Consider the following 13,059-nt stretch of genomic DNA (forward strand, 5'->3'; position numbering starts at 1 on the left):
GTTCATGTTCTGCCTCTCTCTCTGTCCCAAAAATGAATAAACTTTGAAAAAAAAAAATTAAAAAAAAAAAAAAAAAAAAGTTTAATGTATTAACTTTCCCCGAGGTATTTGCATTTGAACAGGCCACAAAGTCACTGCAAAGATGGTAACATTACAGAACTGGTCATATCATTAAGTAGTATATACAGGGCCAGTCCCATAACTCTGTTTACTTGATGGAATGGTAAAATAGAGGGGCCTCTGGCTGACTAAGTCTGTGGCGCATGCAACTCTTGATCTCGGGGTTGTGAGTTGGATCCCCACCTTAGGTGTAGAGATTACTTAAAAAATTAAAAAACAAAAAACAAAAAACAAAAACACAAACCAATGAAGAGAATGTGAAAACCAAAAGTAAGTTAATAGATGTGGTGGATTTAGGATTCCATTGTGTAAAATGACTATGGAGATAGTATGCTAAATCTTAAGACTCTTTATACAAAAAATTTAATGATTTCAGGAAGCAAAATCTGTGGGTGGTAACATAGATACGATTTCGTCTTAGAAACAAAGTAAGTCTGTGAAGCTTTAAAATGGTTATAAATTTTGTGACTACTCAGAAATGTTTTTCCTCATTTTCTTTCTTAACAGTATATATGTCGAAACTATTAAAAGTGGCCTATCTAGTGTTCTTCATGAGGACCTTGGCTCAGGAATATTTATTAAGTATTCTCATTTTAATTCTTATATTCTATCACAATTTCTTTCTGCAAAATTCTATCTGGTGATGTTCTCTAAAGTATTAGGAGAACCAGGCTGAGAACTTGGTAAGCGGAAAGAAGACCAGCCTTAGTTAAATCTATAGGGTTGGCCCACTCAGGTGCTCAAGAAACACTTCCATGTAAGCACTAGGTGTCTTTATTGCTCTGGTTCATGTTTCTTTGCAAAAAGTACTGTTTTAAGAAATATAGTACAAAGACAAATAGTATCTAGTATTTGCCTATCAATTCATTTTGAACACCTGTACAGTGAACCTTCATAGTAACCATAACAGTGATGTTCTTGCTTCACAAGATGAAACTGAGTCTCAGAGGTTGAGAGATCTGCCCAAGAACAAGCAGTTTGTGAGCGAAAGAAAGAGCTAGAACCCAGGTCTTCGCTGTTATAGTCCAGTGACATTCTGTCGTGCCACAGCTGTCTCCTAAGTCACTCAGTCCCCAAATGAAAATGTGGTAAAAGTTACAGAGAGTGAATTAAGGAGAAGATTGGGACTTCTCCTTATTAAAATTGTTATTATTTAATTATTTAATTAAAAGTATTAAAAATTGTTCTTGGGGCATGTGGGTGGCTCAGTTGGTTAGGCGTTCAGTTCTTAATTTCTGCTCTCACGTTGGGCTCTGCACTGTGAGCTGCTTGGGATTCTCTCTCTCCTTCGCTCTCTGCCCTTCCTCTGCTCTTTCTCTCTCTCAAAATAAAAAAAAAAATAAGTTAAAAAAAATGGTTCGCAAAAAAGGAAATGGTTCTCTAAGATCCTTAAGCCACTAATGAATTTATTTATTACTGCTGGATTCCGTTTATCTTAAGTTAAATCCCCTGGGTTGAGTCCTGCAGAATATCCCAGAACCTGAAACAGGATCTCTCTCAGTCTATATGAAACAAAAGATAAGGATGAGAAGTGAGGCCTTGCCTATTGTTGAGACCAGGATCTCAGGGCTTTATTTGACCCTGGGGATAATCTGATTTCTGATATTAAAATCATTCAATAAAAAGAATTAAACTTTTAAAGTTTATTTTTGAGAGAGAGAGAGCAAGCAGGCACAAGGGAGAGGCAGAGAGAGAGGGAGAGAGAGAGAGAGCAAGCAGGCACAAGGGAGAGGCAGAGAGAGAGGGAGAGAGAGAATCCCAAAAAGGCTCTGTGCTGTCAGTGCAGAGCCCAACATGGAGTTTGATCCCAAGAACTGTGAGATCACAACCTGAGCCGAGATAGAATCGGATGCTTAACCGACTGAGCCACCCAAGCACCCCCAAGAATTAAACTTTTTAGAAGAAAATAATTAGTAGCTTCCTTTACATATATACTGGGAATGTTTAGATAGATCAATAGCTTAAAGTCCCATTAATTAAATCAAAACTTTTGTGGAAGATCAGAAGAAAACTAGATTGGTATCCAGAAGCAAACAAACGAAAAACACTTCATTGTCAAACCAAATGACATTTTGTGACTCTAGTGATTATTTGTTCTTCATCAAAAAAAAAAGTACCAATATTTTTGGTACTCTGTACTCGAGTCCCTAAGTATATTTATGTCAGTGTGAAACTCTTACTGATTTGTAGTGTTTGAGATTGTTTAAGATGGTGTTGGTAAAGTGTATTAACCAGGGTATTTATGCAATTTAGTGACAGAATTTGTATTTTGGTGTGGCTGGACTATGAAGAATTTTTTGCAGTTATTATTTGTGTTTCCTACTTACAATTTAGTCGATTCAATAAAGTAAAATGTCACCTCGGCATGTTAATGGCCCTCTCTTAAAATCTGTCTTGTATAATTTTAGTAAGTAAGAACACCCATATTTATTAGTCTATGCTGTCTATTTGAACATGCATATATATGAAGATAAAATTTTCACAGGTATTCTAAGGATAAATCTTTGGAAACATTGAATAGAATATTACGGAAAAGCATTTTTTTGCAGACTTAAAATTAAACATGTATTGATTCCAAGGCTCTCATTAGAAGTTAGCTTTATAACTGACATGACTATTTTCTTCTTTCTTTCAAAAATTTTCTGCCAACTATCTAATTCTGTTTATGTGGGCTCAATAACATTACTGACTGGCTTATTTTGGTGCTTAGTGTAATATTATAATATCTAAGAATGCACCAAAAAATTAAAACACTGTAATTAAGCTTGAGACCAGCTCTGATAAAAGTTTGCCTTCTCCCCAGGGTTCCACCATTGCCACCACCATAAGACATATTATCTTATATAAATATATTTGACTGCCATCCATACATATCTTCATTCAGTATCTTCATTCAACTAAATCTAAATACCCTAGAGATTGGATCACTTCTTTCTTTCATTTATCCGCAAATCACCTAAAAGTGTTTTCTCTTCTGAGATGGCAATTAAACAGCTGCTTATTGAATTTGTTCAGTCATTCTGATGTCTTCTACTTGATTTCAGTAAAACAAGATTTAAGCCTGAAGTGCAGGGCCCTTAGACAAAAAAAGAAAAATATAGATCATTCTGATATGAAGAATCATAAGTGTTGATTTGTAGTATATGTCACTAATCTAGAGTTACTGTTCAGATCAAGTTTTAGGATTCTTTGATTTTTAATATTTTATATTCCCAGTTGCTATCATGACTGGCAAGAGAATGATCATTTTTTTGCATGTCTTTACTGGTTTCAGAGGCAGGTTATCTAATAAGAAAATCTACTAAGGAATTAAATCACAGACATGACCATATTTTCATTCACATTCCTGAGAATATCCCTGTCATCCTTAAATCAGAAAACATTAAACAAAATATAATGAAGCTACACCTTAAATTTGAACTATTTCTTTTCCACCCAGATACATTAAGTCCACAGTCATTGACTGACTTTCAAAATCCACTTGCTAAATTACTAAGGTTTTATATTATATTCTCCTTATAAAAGAAAAGGTTTATATTAGTTACCAGTTGCTTACATTATCATTCTTTCCATTAACGACTTTTTCTTTTGGGAAACTTACAGTTTATTTTTAGTTGTTTTTAAAGGGTTGGAGGACATTAAGGATTTATCAGCACTTCATAAATTGATTACCAGACTCCACGTTTTGCAGATCATTTCATTATGGAGCCAAATACAAAAGGTTGCATAAGAAAATAATTTAGTAACATTTTTTATAATAAAAGTAATGCATATCATTTTAGAAAGGTTAGGAAGTATGAAAAAACACAAAGAGAGAAATTAAGTTATTTGCGATTCTTGGGGCACCTGGCTGGCTTAGTCGGTAGAGCATTCAACTCGATCTCGAGGTTGTTAGTTCAACCTCCACATTGGGCACAGAGCTTACTTTAAAAAAAAAATTGGGGCGCCTGGGTGGCTCAGTCTGTTAAGCGTCCTACTTCAGCTCAGGTTATGATCCCGTGGCTTGTGAGTTCGAGCCCCACGTTGGGCTCTGTGCTGACAGCTCAGAGCCTGGAGCCTGCTTTGGATTCTGTCTCCCTCTCTCTCTGCTCCTCCCCTGTTCTCTCTCTCTCTCTCTGACTCTCTCTCAAAACTTAATAAACATTAAAAAAATTTAAAAAAAATTATTTGCAGTTCTACTGCTACTGATATTGAATATCCCTTGAAGTTTTTTTCATATGTTTAGTTATACACATAGGAAAATATAATTTTTATTTTTTATTTAAGGGGAGAGTTTCATCTTCATTCCAATATCTAATCATGGTCCTGACGTGAAAGTAGTCCCCTGAAATCACATGGCAAGGTTGGCAGTGATGGTCCTTATTTGTGTACCCAGGATTTTAATATATAGAAAGATAAAATGAGACAACAGCAGGTTCTTTTCTTCCTTTTAATACAGAAGTGAAGTGTTTTTCCTTTGCCCGCCCAAAGGTAAAATTGGTCTTCACTGAGACAGGAAACAAATGTGTGTGGGAAAAGCCTGGACCCTCCAGAGAAAACAATACGCTTTTTTTTTCCTTATGTGGCCAAGTTTTAGGAAGATTTTTTGGATTTATTTTCCTTGTGAGGCTTATAGGATAAGATAGTTTTATAAGCACAACTGTGGTTCTTTCATTGGTCTAATATACAAATACCTTGCTTCAAAAATAACTGAAAAGATGGGGCGCCTGGGTGGTTCAGTCGGTTAAGTGTCCGACTTTGGCTCAGGTCATGATCTCACGGTTTGTGAGTTTGAGCCCCGTATTGGGCTCTGTGCTGACAGCTCAGAGCCTGGAGCCTGCTTCGGATTCTGTGTCTCCCTCTTTCTCTGCCTCTCCCCGACTTGTGCTCTCTCCCTCTCTCTCTCTCAAAATAAGTAAAATGTAAAAAAAAAATAATAATAACTGAAAAGAAAAAGACTGGGTTGCATTTAATGGGGTGGCAGGAAAACACCTGGGGCACCCATATCTTGCTCTAAGTCAAGGGAGACGTCATTTAGAACTCACAAGGGCACACGCCTACAAAGGTTCGATGATCCTGAGACATAATCCTTCTGAAAAAAAAACTTTTCAAGAGAAACCCTTTTGGAAAAAACCCTTTTCTTCCCCCCAAATAAAATAGTGAATTCTCATACTTAGCAGGAACCATTCACTTTTCAAATAAAATTGAAAATTTTCAAATAGTGTTCTCAATTAAATATTTCTCTAACATTCTTCCTCCTCATATTCTTGAAACCAGTTACATTGCCCAACAGTACTTTGTACAGGCAACTGGTCTTCCTATTGTAGTGTCTCTCTCCTTCTAGATCTCCCAGCAGTCCAGATAAACAGCATCTGCATGAACACCTTTGGATCACAATTAAGTCTCAATTTGGTCAGTTACTGTGGGATGTTCACACAAAGTCCTATATTTGTTCATACCCTGAGAAGATTCCTTTAAAGTTTCCAGGCCCATTTACTGCTTCAGATTCTGTGTCGCCCTCTCTCTGCACACCACCCCTGCTTGTGCTCTATCTCTCTCTGTCTTTCAAAAATGAATAAACATTTAAAAAAAATTTCCTTTTAAGTTTCCAGGCCCATTTGGTATATGTAGTTGTGTAGTCTTATATAATCCAGTGGCCTTTGCTGATGGTCATAGCTAAAGGCACAACACTATCAGTTAAAATTCCTCACTTAGGTTATATGTCAAAGTTTGGGAATATTATGTCATGGAGATTTTATGTCTTCTTTTTGCCTCAATCTATTCTGGCTTTTCCAACTTATCCTTATTTTTAAAAGTATTAGAGGTGCCTGGGTGGCTCAGTTGGTTAAGCGTCTGACTCTTGATTTTGGCTCAGGTCATGATCTCATGGTTCATGGGTTCGAGCCTGGCATGGGGCTCCATGCTGACAGTGTGGAGCCTACTTGGGATTCTCTCTCTCCCTCACTCTCTGCCCCTCCCCTGCTTTCTTGCTCTTGCTCTGTCTCTCTCTCAAATAAGTAAACTTAAAGAAAAATTTAAAATAAAAGTGTAGTGTTGGCCACTAAAATCAGGCCCTGCTAAGGGGACTTTGGACAGTCTTTGTACTTCTTAAGAGTATAGTCAGGTTTGGTGTATATTCTTTTGAACATAATAGGATGTGTCCTCTGGTCCTACTTCAAGTAAATACTTTGTTGCCAGGGGAAGAAATGGGCTTTAGAACCAGAAACCAACTTGAGTTTAAACCCTAGCTCTGTCACTTAACTAGCTCTGAGTTGTTTAACCTCTCCATTTCTTCATCTATAAAATAGAGATAGTGACTACTTCATAGTGAGGTTGTTGAAAATTAAGTGAGAAAACATGTTAAAGTGACTAGCTCAGGGGTGCCTGGATGGTTCAGTCAGTTAGGCATCTGACTCTTGATTTCTGCTCAGGTCATGATCTCCGGGTTCATTAATTTGAGCCCTGCGTCGGGCTCTGTGCTGACAGTGAGGAACCTACTTGGGATTCTTTCTCTCCCTCTGTCTCTGCCGTTCTCCTGCTCTCTCTCTCTCTCTCAAAATAAATAAACTTTAAAGTGACTAGTGCAATACCTGGCATGTGATGAACATGAATAACACTTTCCTCTTATTTTACTAGTATAGGAGATAAAATGCTGGACTAGACAGTGGGTCTGGTCAAGTTAGCCACTTTTTATGTTCTTTCTGAACACACTTTTTCAGTTTTTGAATAGCACAAGACCAGACAGAAGTTCTCAAGTCACCTGGATTTATTGAATATACTTTTGACAAGTTTTACTGAATATCTGTTATGTGACAAAAACTGAACAGAAGAGATACAGAACTAAGTAACATAGGAAGTCCTTATCTCCCTCAACACACCCAAGGAACTCACAGTCTAATGGGAAAAATAGATTACTAAACCAGTAATGACAAGTTGCAATAGGAACAAAAGAGGAATAATATCTAACCATACTTTAAGCAGCCAGTGGGGAGACTTCCAGAAGAACTGATACTTAAGCTGAGCATGGACTTCCAGGCAAAAGGAAAAATATTGACAATATTTGCAAGGGCAGGGAGGCAAAAGCAAGCATGCCCTGTACTAGGAACTGCAAGTAGTTTTGAATTAATGGAAAGAAGGATGTCTGTGAAGGTGCAGCACGGTGAAGCTGGAAAGAGAGGCAGGAGTCATATTTTAAAGTATTTTTTATGTTGGGGCACCTGGGTGGCTCAGTTGGTTAAGCATCTGACTCTTGGTTAAATAAAGTATTTTCTATGTCTTACTAAAGGGTCTGAGCTTTAACCAGAAGGCAGTGAAGAACCACTGAAGGATTTTTGTTTGTTGTTTTATTTTATTTTATTTTGTTTTATTTTATTTTATTTTATTTCACTTCATTTCATTTCATTTCATTTCATTTCATTTGAAGGGGTTTAAGCTGCAGAATAGAGTTTGCAATGTTTCATTTTAGAAATAAACACTTTAGCAGCAGAATAGAGGATGTGTTCAAGGAAGGTTTGAGATGAGAAAGAAGGAAGGAAAAAAGCAAAGAAGAAAAACTATTCATGGCATTAGCAGTAAGGTAGGTGTGGCATTACAAGAGCCTGAATGAAGGTAGTAAAGGTGGGAATAGAAACAAGCACATAGATAAGGGCGATATTAAAATGGAATGGAAATGACTTGATTGAGTAATCTCTGGGGGTTGGTGGATGTGTGTACGAAAGGCATTGAAGATGATTTCAGGATTCTGGCATGGAAGACTGGATGGATGGTGGTGCCGTTTACCAATATAATAGAAATGATGAAAGAAGTGGGGGTGGCAGGTCCAGGCAGCAGCAGAGATGAGTTTAGATTGGGGCATATTGCATTCCATATGGCTGGGAGCATGTCCAGTAAGTAGTTGGCTGTGTCCAAGAGATCTGGACAACAGAGCCAACTGGGAGGTTGATCTGACCATATGTAAAAATGCTCTAATTAGTGATATAACCTGTTATCAATTTTCCTTTTATTTCCAGTGACTAACACTTATTAAGTGATCAGTGAATATTTGTTGTTATTACTATGGCTGCAGCTTTTAGCTGTGGTCCACTGTATACATGCTTTGAAAAAACTGACTGCTCTAATTTTACTCAACAACAGGCAGCTTTGGACCAGGTGTTGCTGGCCTAACAATGTTTATTCACAAATGGCTTCTTGATGACAGACCACCACGTGTCACTTATACCTATTGGTATAAAATAGGCTCTTACTTGTTTATCTTAGGTATTTTCCTGGTTATAAGTCTTCCTCAGTTGTGACAAATTTGTTTGGAAAAGCCATGAAGTTTTCTCCATGTGAGTGGGTTTGGATATGCTCTTCACAGTGCTAGAGGTAGCATATAGCAATTTGAGAAAGCCTATTTGTTTATTAGCAGTTGATCTATTTTTGGACAGCTCTAACAGCTTGTCTGACTCCAAAGAAATGGTGAGATAAATGCCCTAGAAAGTAATACAGTGTGTAAATAATAACAAATTTGTTTTAGTGTCCTCAGACCTTACTATTATAGGAGCTTAGAATGTTGGTTGAATTAAGTGAATCTATCTGGTACTTTAGAATTTACCAAGTGCTTGGGGCACCTGGGTGGCTCAGTCGGTTAAGCTTCTGACTTCAGCTCAGGTCATGATCTTGTGGTTCGTGAGTTCGAGCCCTGCATTGCGTTCTGTGCTGACGGCTCAGAGCCTGGAGCCTGCTTCAGATTCTGTCTCCCTCTCTCTCTGCCCCTCCCCTGCTCACAAACTGTCTGTCCGTCTGTCTCTCTCTCTCAAAAATAAATAAACATCGGGGCGCCTGGGTGGCGCAGTCAGTTGAGCGTCCAACTTCAGCCAGGTCACGATCTCGCGGTCCATTGAGTTCGAGCCCCGCGTCGGGCTCTGGGCTGATGGCTCAGAGCCTGGAGCCTGTTTCCGATTCTGTGTCTCCCTCTCTCTCTGCCCCTCCCCCGTTCATGCTCTGTCTCTCTCTGTCCCAAAAATAAATAAACGTTGAAAAAAAAAATTTAAAAAAAAAAATAAACATTAAAAATTGAAAAAAAAAAAGAATTTACCAAGGGCTTTCACATTTATTACCGTATTTGATTTTCAGACCCCATGAGTCAAACCAGGTGTTATTCTCATTTTAAATAGGAGGGAATTCAAATACCCTTGGCAAGATTTTGTGTATCTCTGATTCATCTGCAGACAGAGGCAGTTTCTGTTGTCATCTCTCAGTCCTGTTTTTCATGCCCTAAGTAATATTCAAATCAGTCCACAAAAGACCTGCCTAATTGAAATTCAACTTGTACCACTCTGAGATGCTCTTGAGTTGACTGTTTCAAGATGGCTTAGAAGTGAAGTTGGCCTGAGGTTCTTGAGCAGTGCATCTTTTCTTGCCTTAATAGGGCACTGGTTTGTATTCATCACAATGTAGGTTGGTTTACAAGTTAAGGACTAGCAGTGGTTTTTTTAAAAATATATGATATATGTAACATGATTTGAGTACGAAAATGTGTAAGCTGAACGAGGCATGTGTCATTTACTCCAGGAATACGTTTTTAAAAGAGTCCTTTTCAGTTATTAAGTTGCTAGGTGGTATGGAATATGGTAAGTTGATCTGAACCAAAATTTCAGGCCTAAGTGGCTTTCTGGTGAGCACACGCAGATGTTTACTTTTATGACATTTGGCTTCTGTCAGACTCTTCGTTTTTCAAATGACTCATATTCGTTTTTTACTGATGTGAATTCCTTCCTTTCTACCCACAGAAACTTTCTTTAAACTTTAGGATTATGTGCATCCACGGTGATGTTATCTTGTCATCCACGTTCTCTTGGAAGTACTTATTTTAGATCTTTTTCCTGTGGTGTGAGGCATTTAGCCCAGGAGGGAACTGTTTCCAGGACTTACTTCTCCTAGGGGTTGGAGATATGTCATTCATCTATGAAGAAATATATCTCAGCTGCTGGGTCACTGTTTACAGTGAAGAAACACTTCACTATTTTTGATATTTACTGTCATGACAGTGGTTACATTAAGTTCGTTCTGGATGTATTGAACCTTTTAGTCTAAAGTCAAGATGTTAGCTTCTCCCTCAGGGGCTAATATGATGATATTTACGGCTGGAAGATATGAGGCATTTTTCAACCTGATCAGGCTACTGGAGAGTATCTTTTGATTGGCTCATAAATTGCATAGTTCCCTGTGCATAGTAATGAGTTAGGTATTTAGGAATAGCAAAGTAACTCTTTTAAGTATGAAGAGTATGTGTTATACAGTGAAGATCACAGTAATACAAAGTGCTCGGTACTCTGTGAGGCACATCGCAATTATTTCACGGGTTACCAGTGTTATAGAAATACGACCAAAATGAGGTTGGAACTGCTTAAGCCATGGATATGTTTAGTGAACAGCAGTTTTTCCTTTTGGCTACCTCAGGAGCTAAGATTCTTGGTTTGTATTAGTAGTAATATTTTTTAAGACCTCTTAAAAATCATTGTTGATTCTCAGAGTTCACAATATTCCCCACTTATTCCTAATCTTCTTGCTTTTGTATGTGTTCATTCATTTGTAGAATATAAACGGCATTCGCACAGAGGAGGTGGCTGCCGTGACAAAGGGGCCATCTACCAGCCCTGACTCTGAATGGGATGGTCCCAAGCATTCACTAATTCCTAGTAAGAGCCAAATGACCACCCCGTCGGAGTCTCCACAAAGCTTTGAGTTTGGCTCCCTCTCCATAAGCAGCAAGGAGACAGAAGAGAAGGAGCAGGGAGCAGCTGGCTATCTTGATATTAAGGAAATGCCGGGAGGCTCAAGTGGGGAATGTATAGGAGTGGAGGAACAGGCCGGTGTCTTACAGTTCTCAGTATCACCAGCTTCCTCTCAGCTGCAACTTGGTGAAAAAAAGGCAGAGAGTAGTGAAGAACATGTTACACCAGGAGAGCCACTTGGAAAGCACAATGGATCATTTCTTGACTCTCGTGTGGGTAACCAGTTCCCCACCCTCATTCGAAGTTTCCAGGTAGTAACCATTTCAATGATGCAGGTCTAACGACTCACTTTGGGAGAGGGCCAGAATCTGCTGTGTGGAGGAGGTGGTGGTGGTGGTGATGATGAGGGCAGTGGCCTCTCTGCTTTCTTCAGAATCACAGAATAAAATTAAAGCCCTCGATTACTACAGATAAATGTATTCAGAGGGACTAATTCCGTGGCTAGAAATGCTTTCTCCCCTGATGACGTAACAAAATTCTTGGGGGTGAATTCCAGCTGTTTATCTTTATGAAGCTGGTGTAAGTGGCTTCCTCTTTTCCTTGTTCAAGTATGGGCTATATAAAGAGGTAAATTTCTGAGACTTCCATGATGAAGAGCCATTAAGTGTTCGGAGGCCATGCTCAAAAGATTCAAATACTCTTAATTAAAAGAAGCAACTGATTTTTGTTTATGTGCTTTCAGACCCCAAATAATGATTTATGCATCGCAGCCGCATAGTATAGCCCACCACTCCCACTGACCCCACTCACAAGGACTTCCTTGCTCATAGGCACTAATCTCCTATGCTAAGGTGGATGGCCACTTACCTTTATCACAATCAAGTGGTAGTTTTAGGGTGATTCATAGACTTTGGAAGGGGAGCTGATGGACAAGAAGCCTTTGATATTCTACTAATGTTCATTCTTCTGAAATTCTGAGATTAATCACCAGGTGGTGGTAGAAGTGATTATTTTCTTTCCAGTTTTCCAAATACTGTTTTTCTTCTCAAGAACTCCAAAGTGAATGTCTGACATTGATTTGAAAGAAGTTGATGAATTCCAGGATAATGCACTCCAATGCCACTGCTGTTTCATGTACCATTTGTAGTTAGTGGAGGAAATGCGACCGATTTTCTTAATTATAATGGCACAGTCACAAGGACAAACAAAAGTGACTGCTGTTTGGCAAACAGTTTTATATTCAAATTCTGAAGGTCAGTCTAAAGTGTTTTATATCACCGATCATAACTGTCTGATCTTACAGCTTTCCATTAAGCATATGAAAATGATTACAGTAATGCTGTTTTTTAATATCCCTCATGATTTGACACCTTGTCAAGGCTACTTTGGAATAGTGTCCAAGTCTCGGGCAGAGACTGAGCTAGCCCTTTGCTTGATTACAGCTACCACTTTGATCAGATCAATGTCAGAAGATTAGTTCTCTGTAGCCTTCAGAAGACTCTGGTAACTCTGTTTCTTTACTGCTTCACAGCCTCCCCTGGTGAAGACTCAGACTGTCACCATCTCAGATACTGCCAGTGCTTTGAAAAGCGAAATCCCAACCAAAGATGTCCCTATTGTTCACACTGAGACCAAGACCATCACTTATGAGGCTGCCCAGGTAGGACATGGTGTGATGTTTCAGAAGCCAAGACTGAAGTAAGCACAATAAATAACCTTCTTTCTTTACAGAGTCTCTAATTATTTGCTGCAAATAATGCTGGGCTTTTCTGGGGTAATTCGTTTTAGAAGAGATTACTGATCTAAGGATATCCCAAAGTACTTCATTAAAAGCAAAGTTGTCTTGCGTCTGTTTGCTTATATCCACCCAATTCAGTTAGGGAAGGCAGTCTGTGTAATGGTTAAGAACATGGGCTTTGGATCAAACAAAGTGGAGCTTCTCCACTTCAGTTACTGCAAGTGATTGAATGTCTCTGAGCCTTGATTGGCCCCTCCCCTTCTTCTCCCACCCCGCCCATGATGTTAATATCTGCCTCATGATTTTATTATGAAGATTATATAAGATACATACTGTATGAACTTGACTTGAGCATCATGCCTGCAAGTGTAAATAAGTAACAGCTATGATGATTATCATTTATTCCAATTAAATTTAAAACCACACAAGAATTGGGGTACCTGAGTGACTCAGTCAGTTAAGTGCCTAAATCTTGATCTCAGCTCAGGTCTTGATCTCAGGGTCTCG

At 38.6% G+C, this 13,059-nt stretch overlaps 1 protein-coding gene across 30 annotated transcripts in view; it reads left to right on the forward strand.

Moving 5' to 3' along the window:
* The window catches only part of EPB41 (erythrocyte membrane protein band 4.1), a 198,351-nt gene that overhangs the window by 172,697 nt on the left and 12,595 nt on the right, over positions 1-13,059 (forward strand). For 18 of the 30 annotated variants that reach the window (XM_043574288.1, XM_043574290.1, XM_043574292.1 and 15 more), the window contains one exon: positions 12,346-12,474. In XM_043574288.1, the coding sequence (XP_043430223.1) occupies positions 12,346-12,474 (129 nt within the window). Of the gene's footprint in view, positions 1-10,675; positions 11,126-12,345; positions 12,475-13,059 lie in introns of all 30 variants that reach the window. The other 12 variants (XM_043574271.1, XM_043574269.1, XM_043574274.1 and 9 more) reach the window with 1 other exon arrangement.

Source organism: Prionailurus bengalensis, chromosome C1, assembly GCF_016509475.1.
Source record: "Prionailurus bengalensis isolate Pbe53 chromosome C1, Fcat_Pben_1.1_paternal_pri, whole genome shotgun sequence".
NCBI lineage: Eukaryota > Metazoa > Chordata > Mammalia > Carnivora > Felidae > Prionailurus > Prionailurus bengalensis.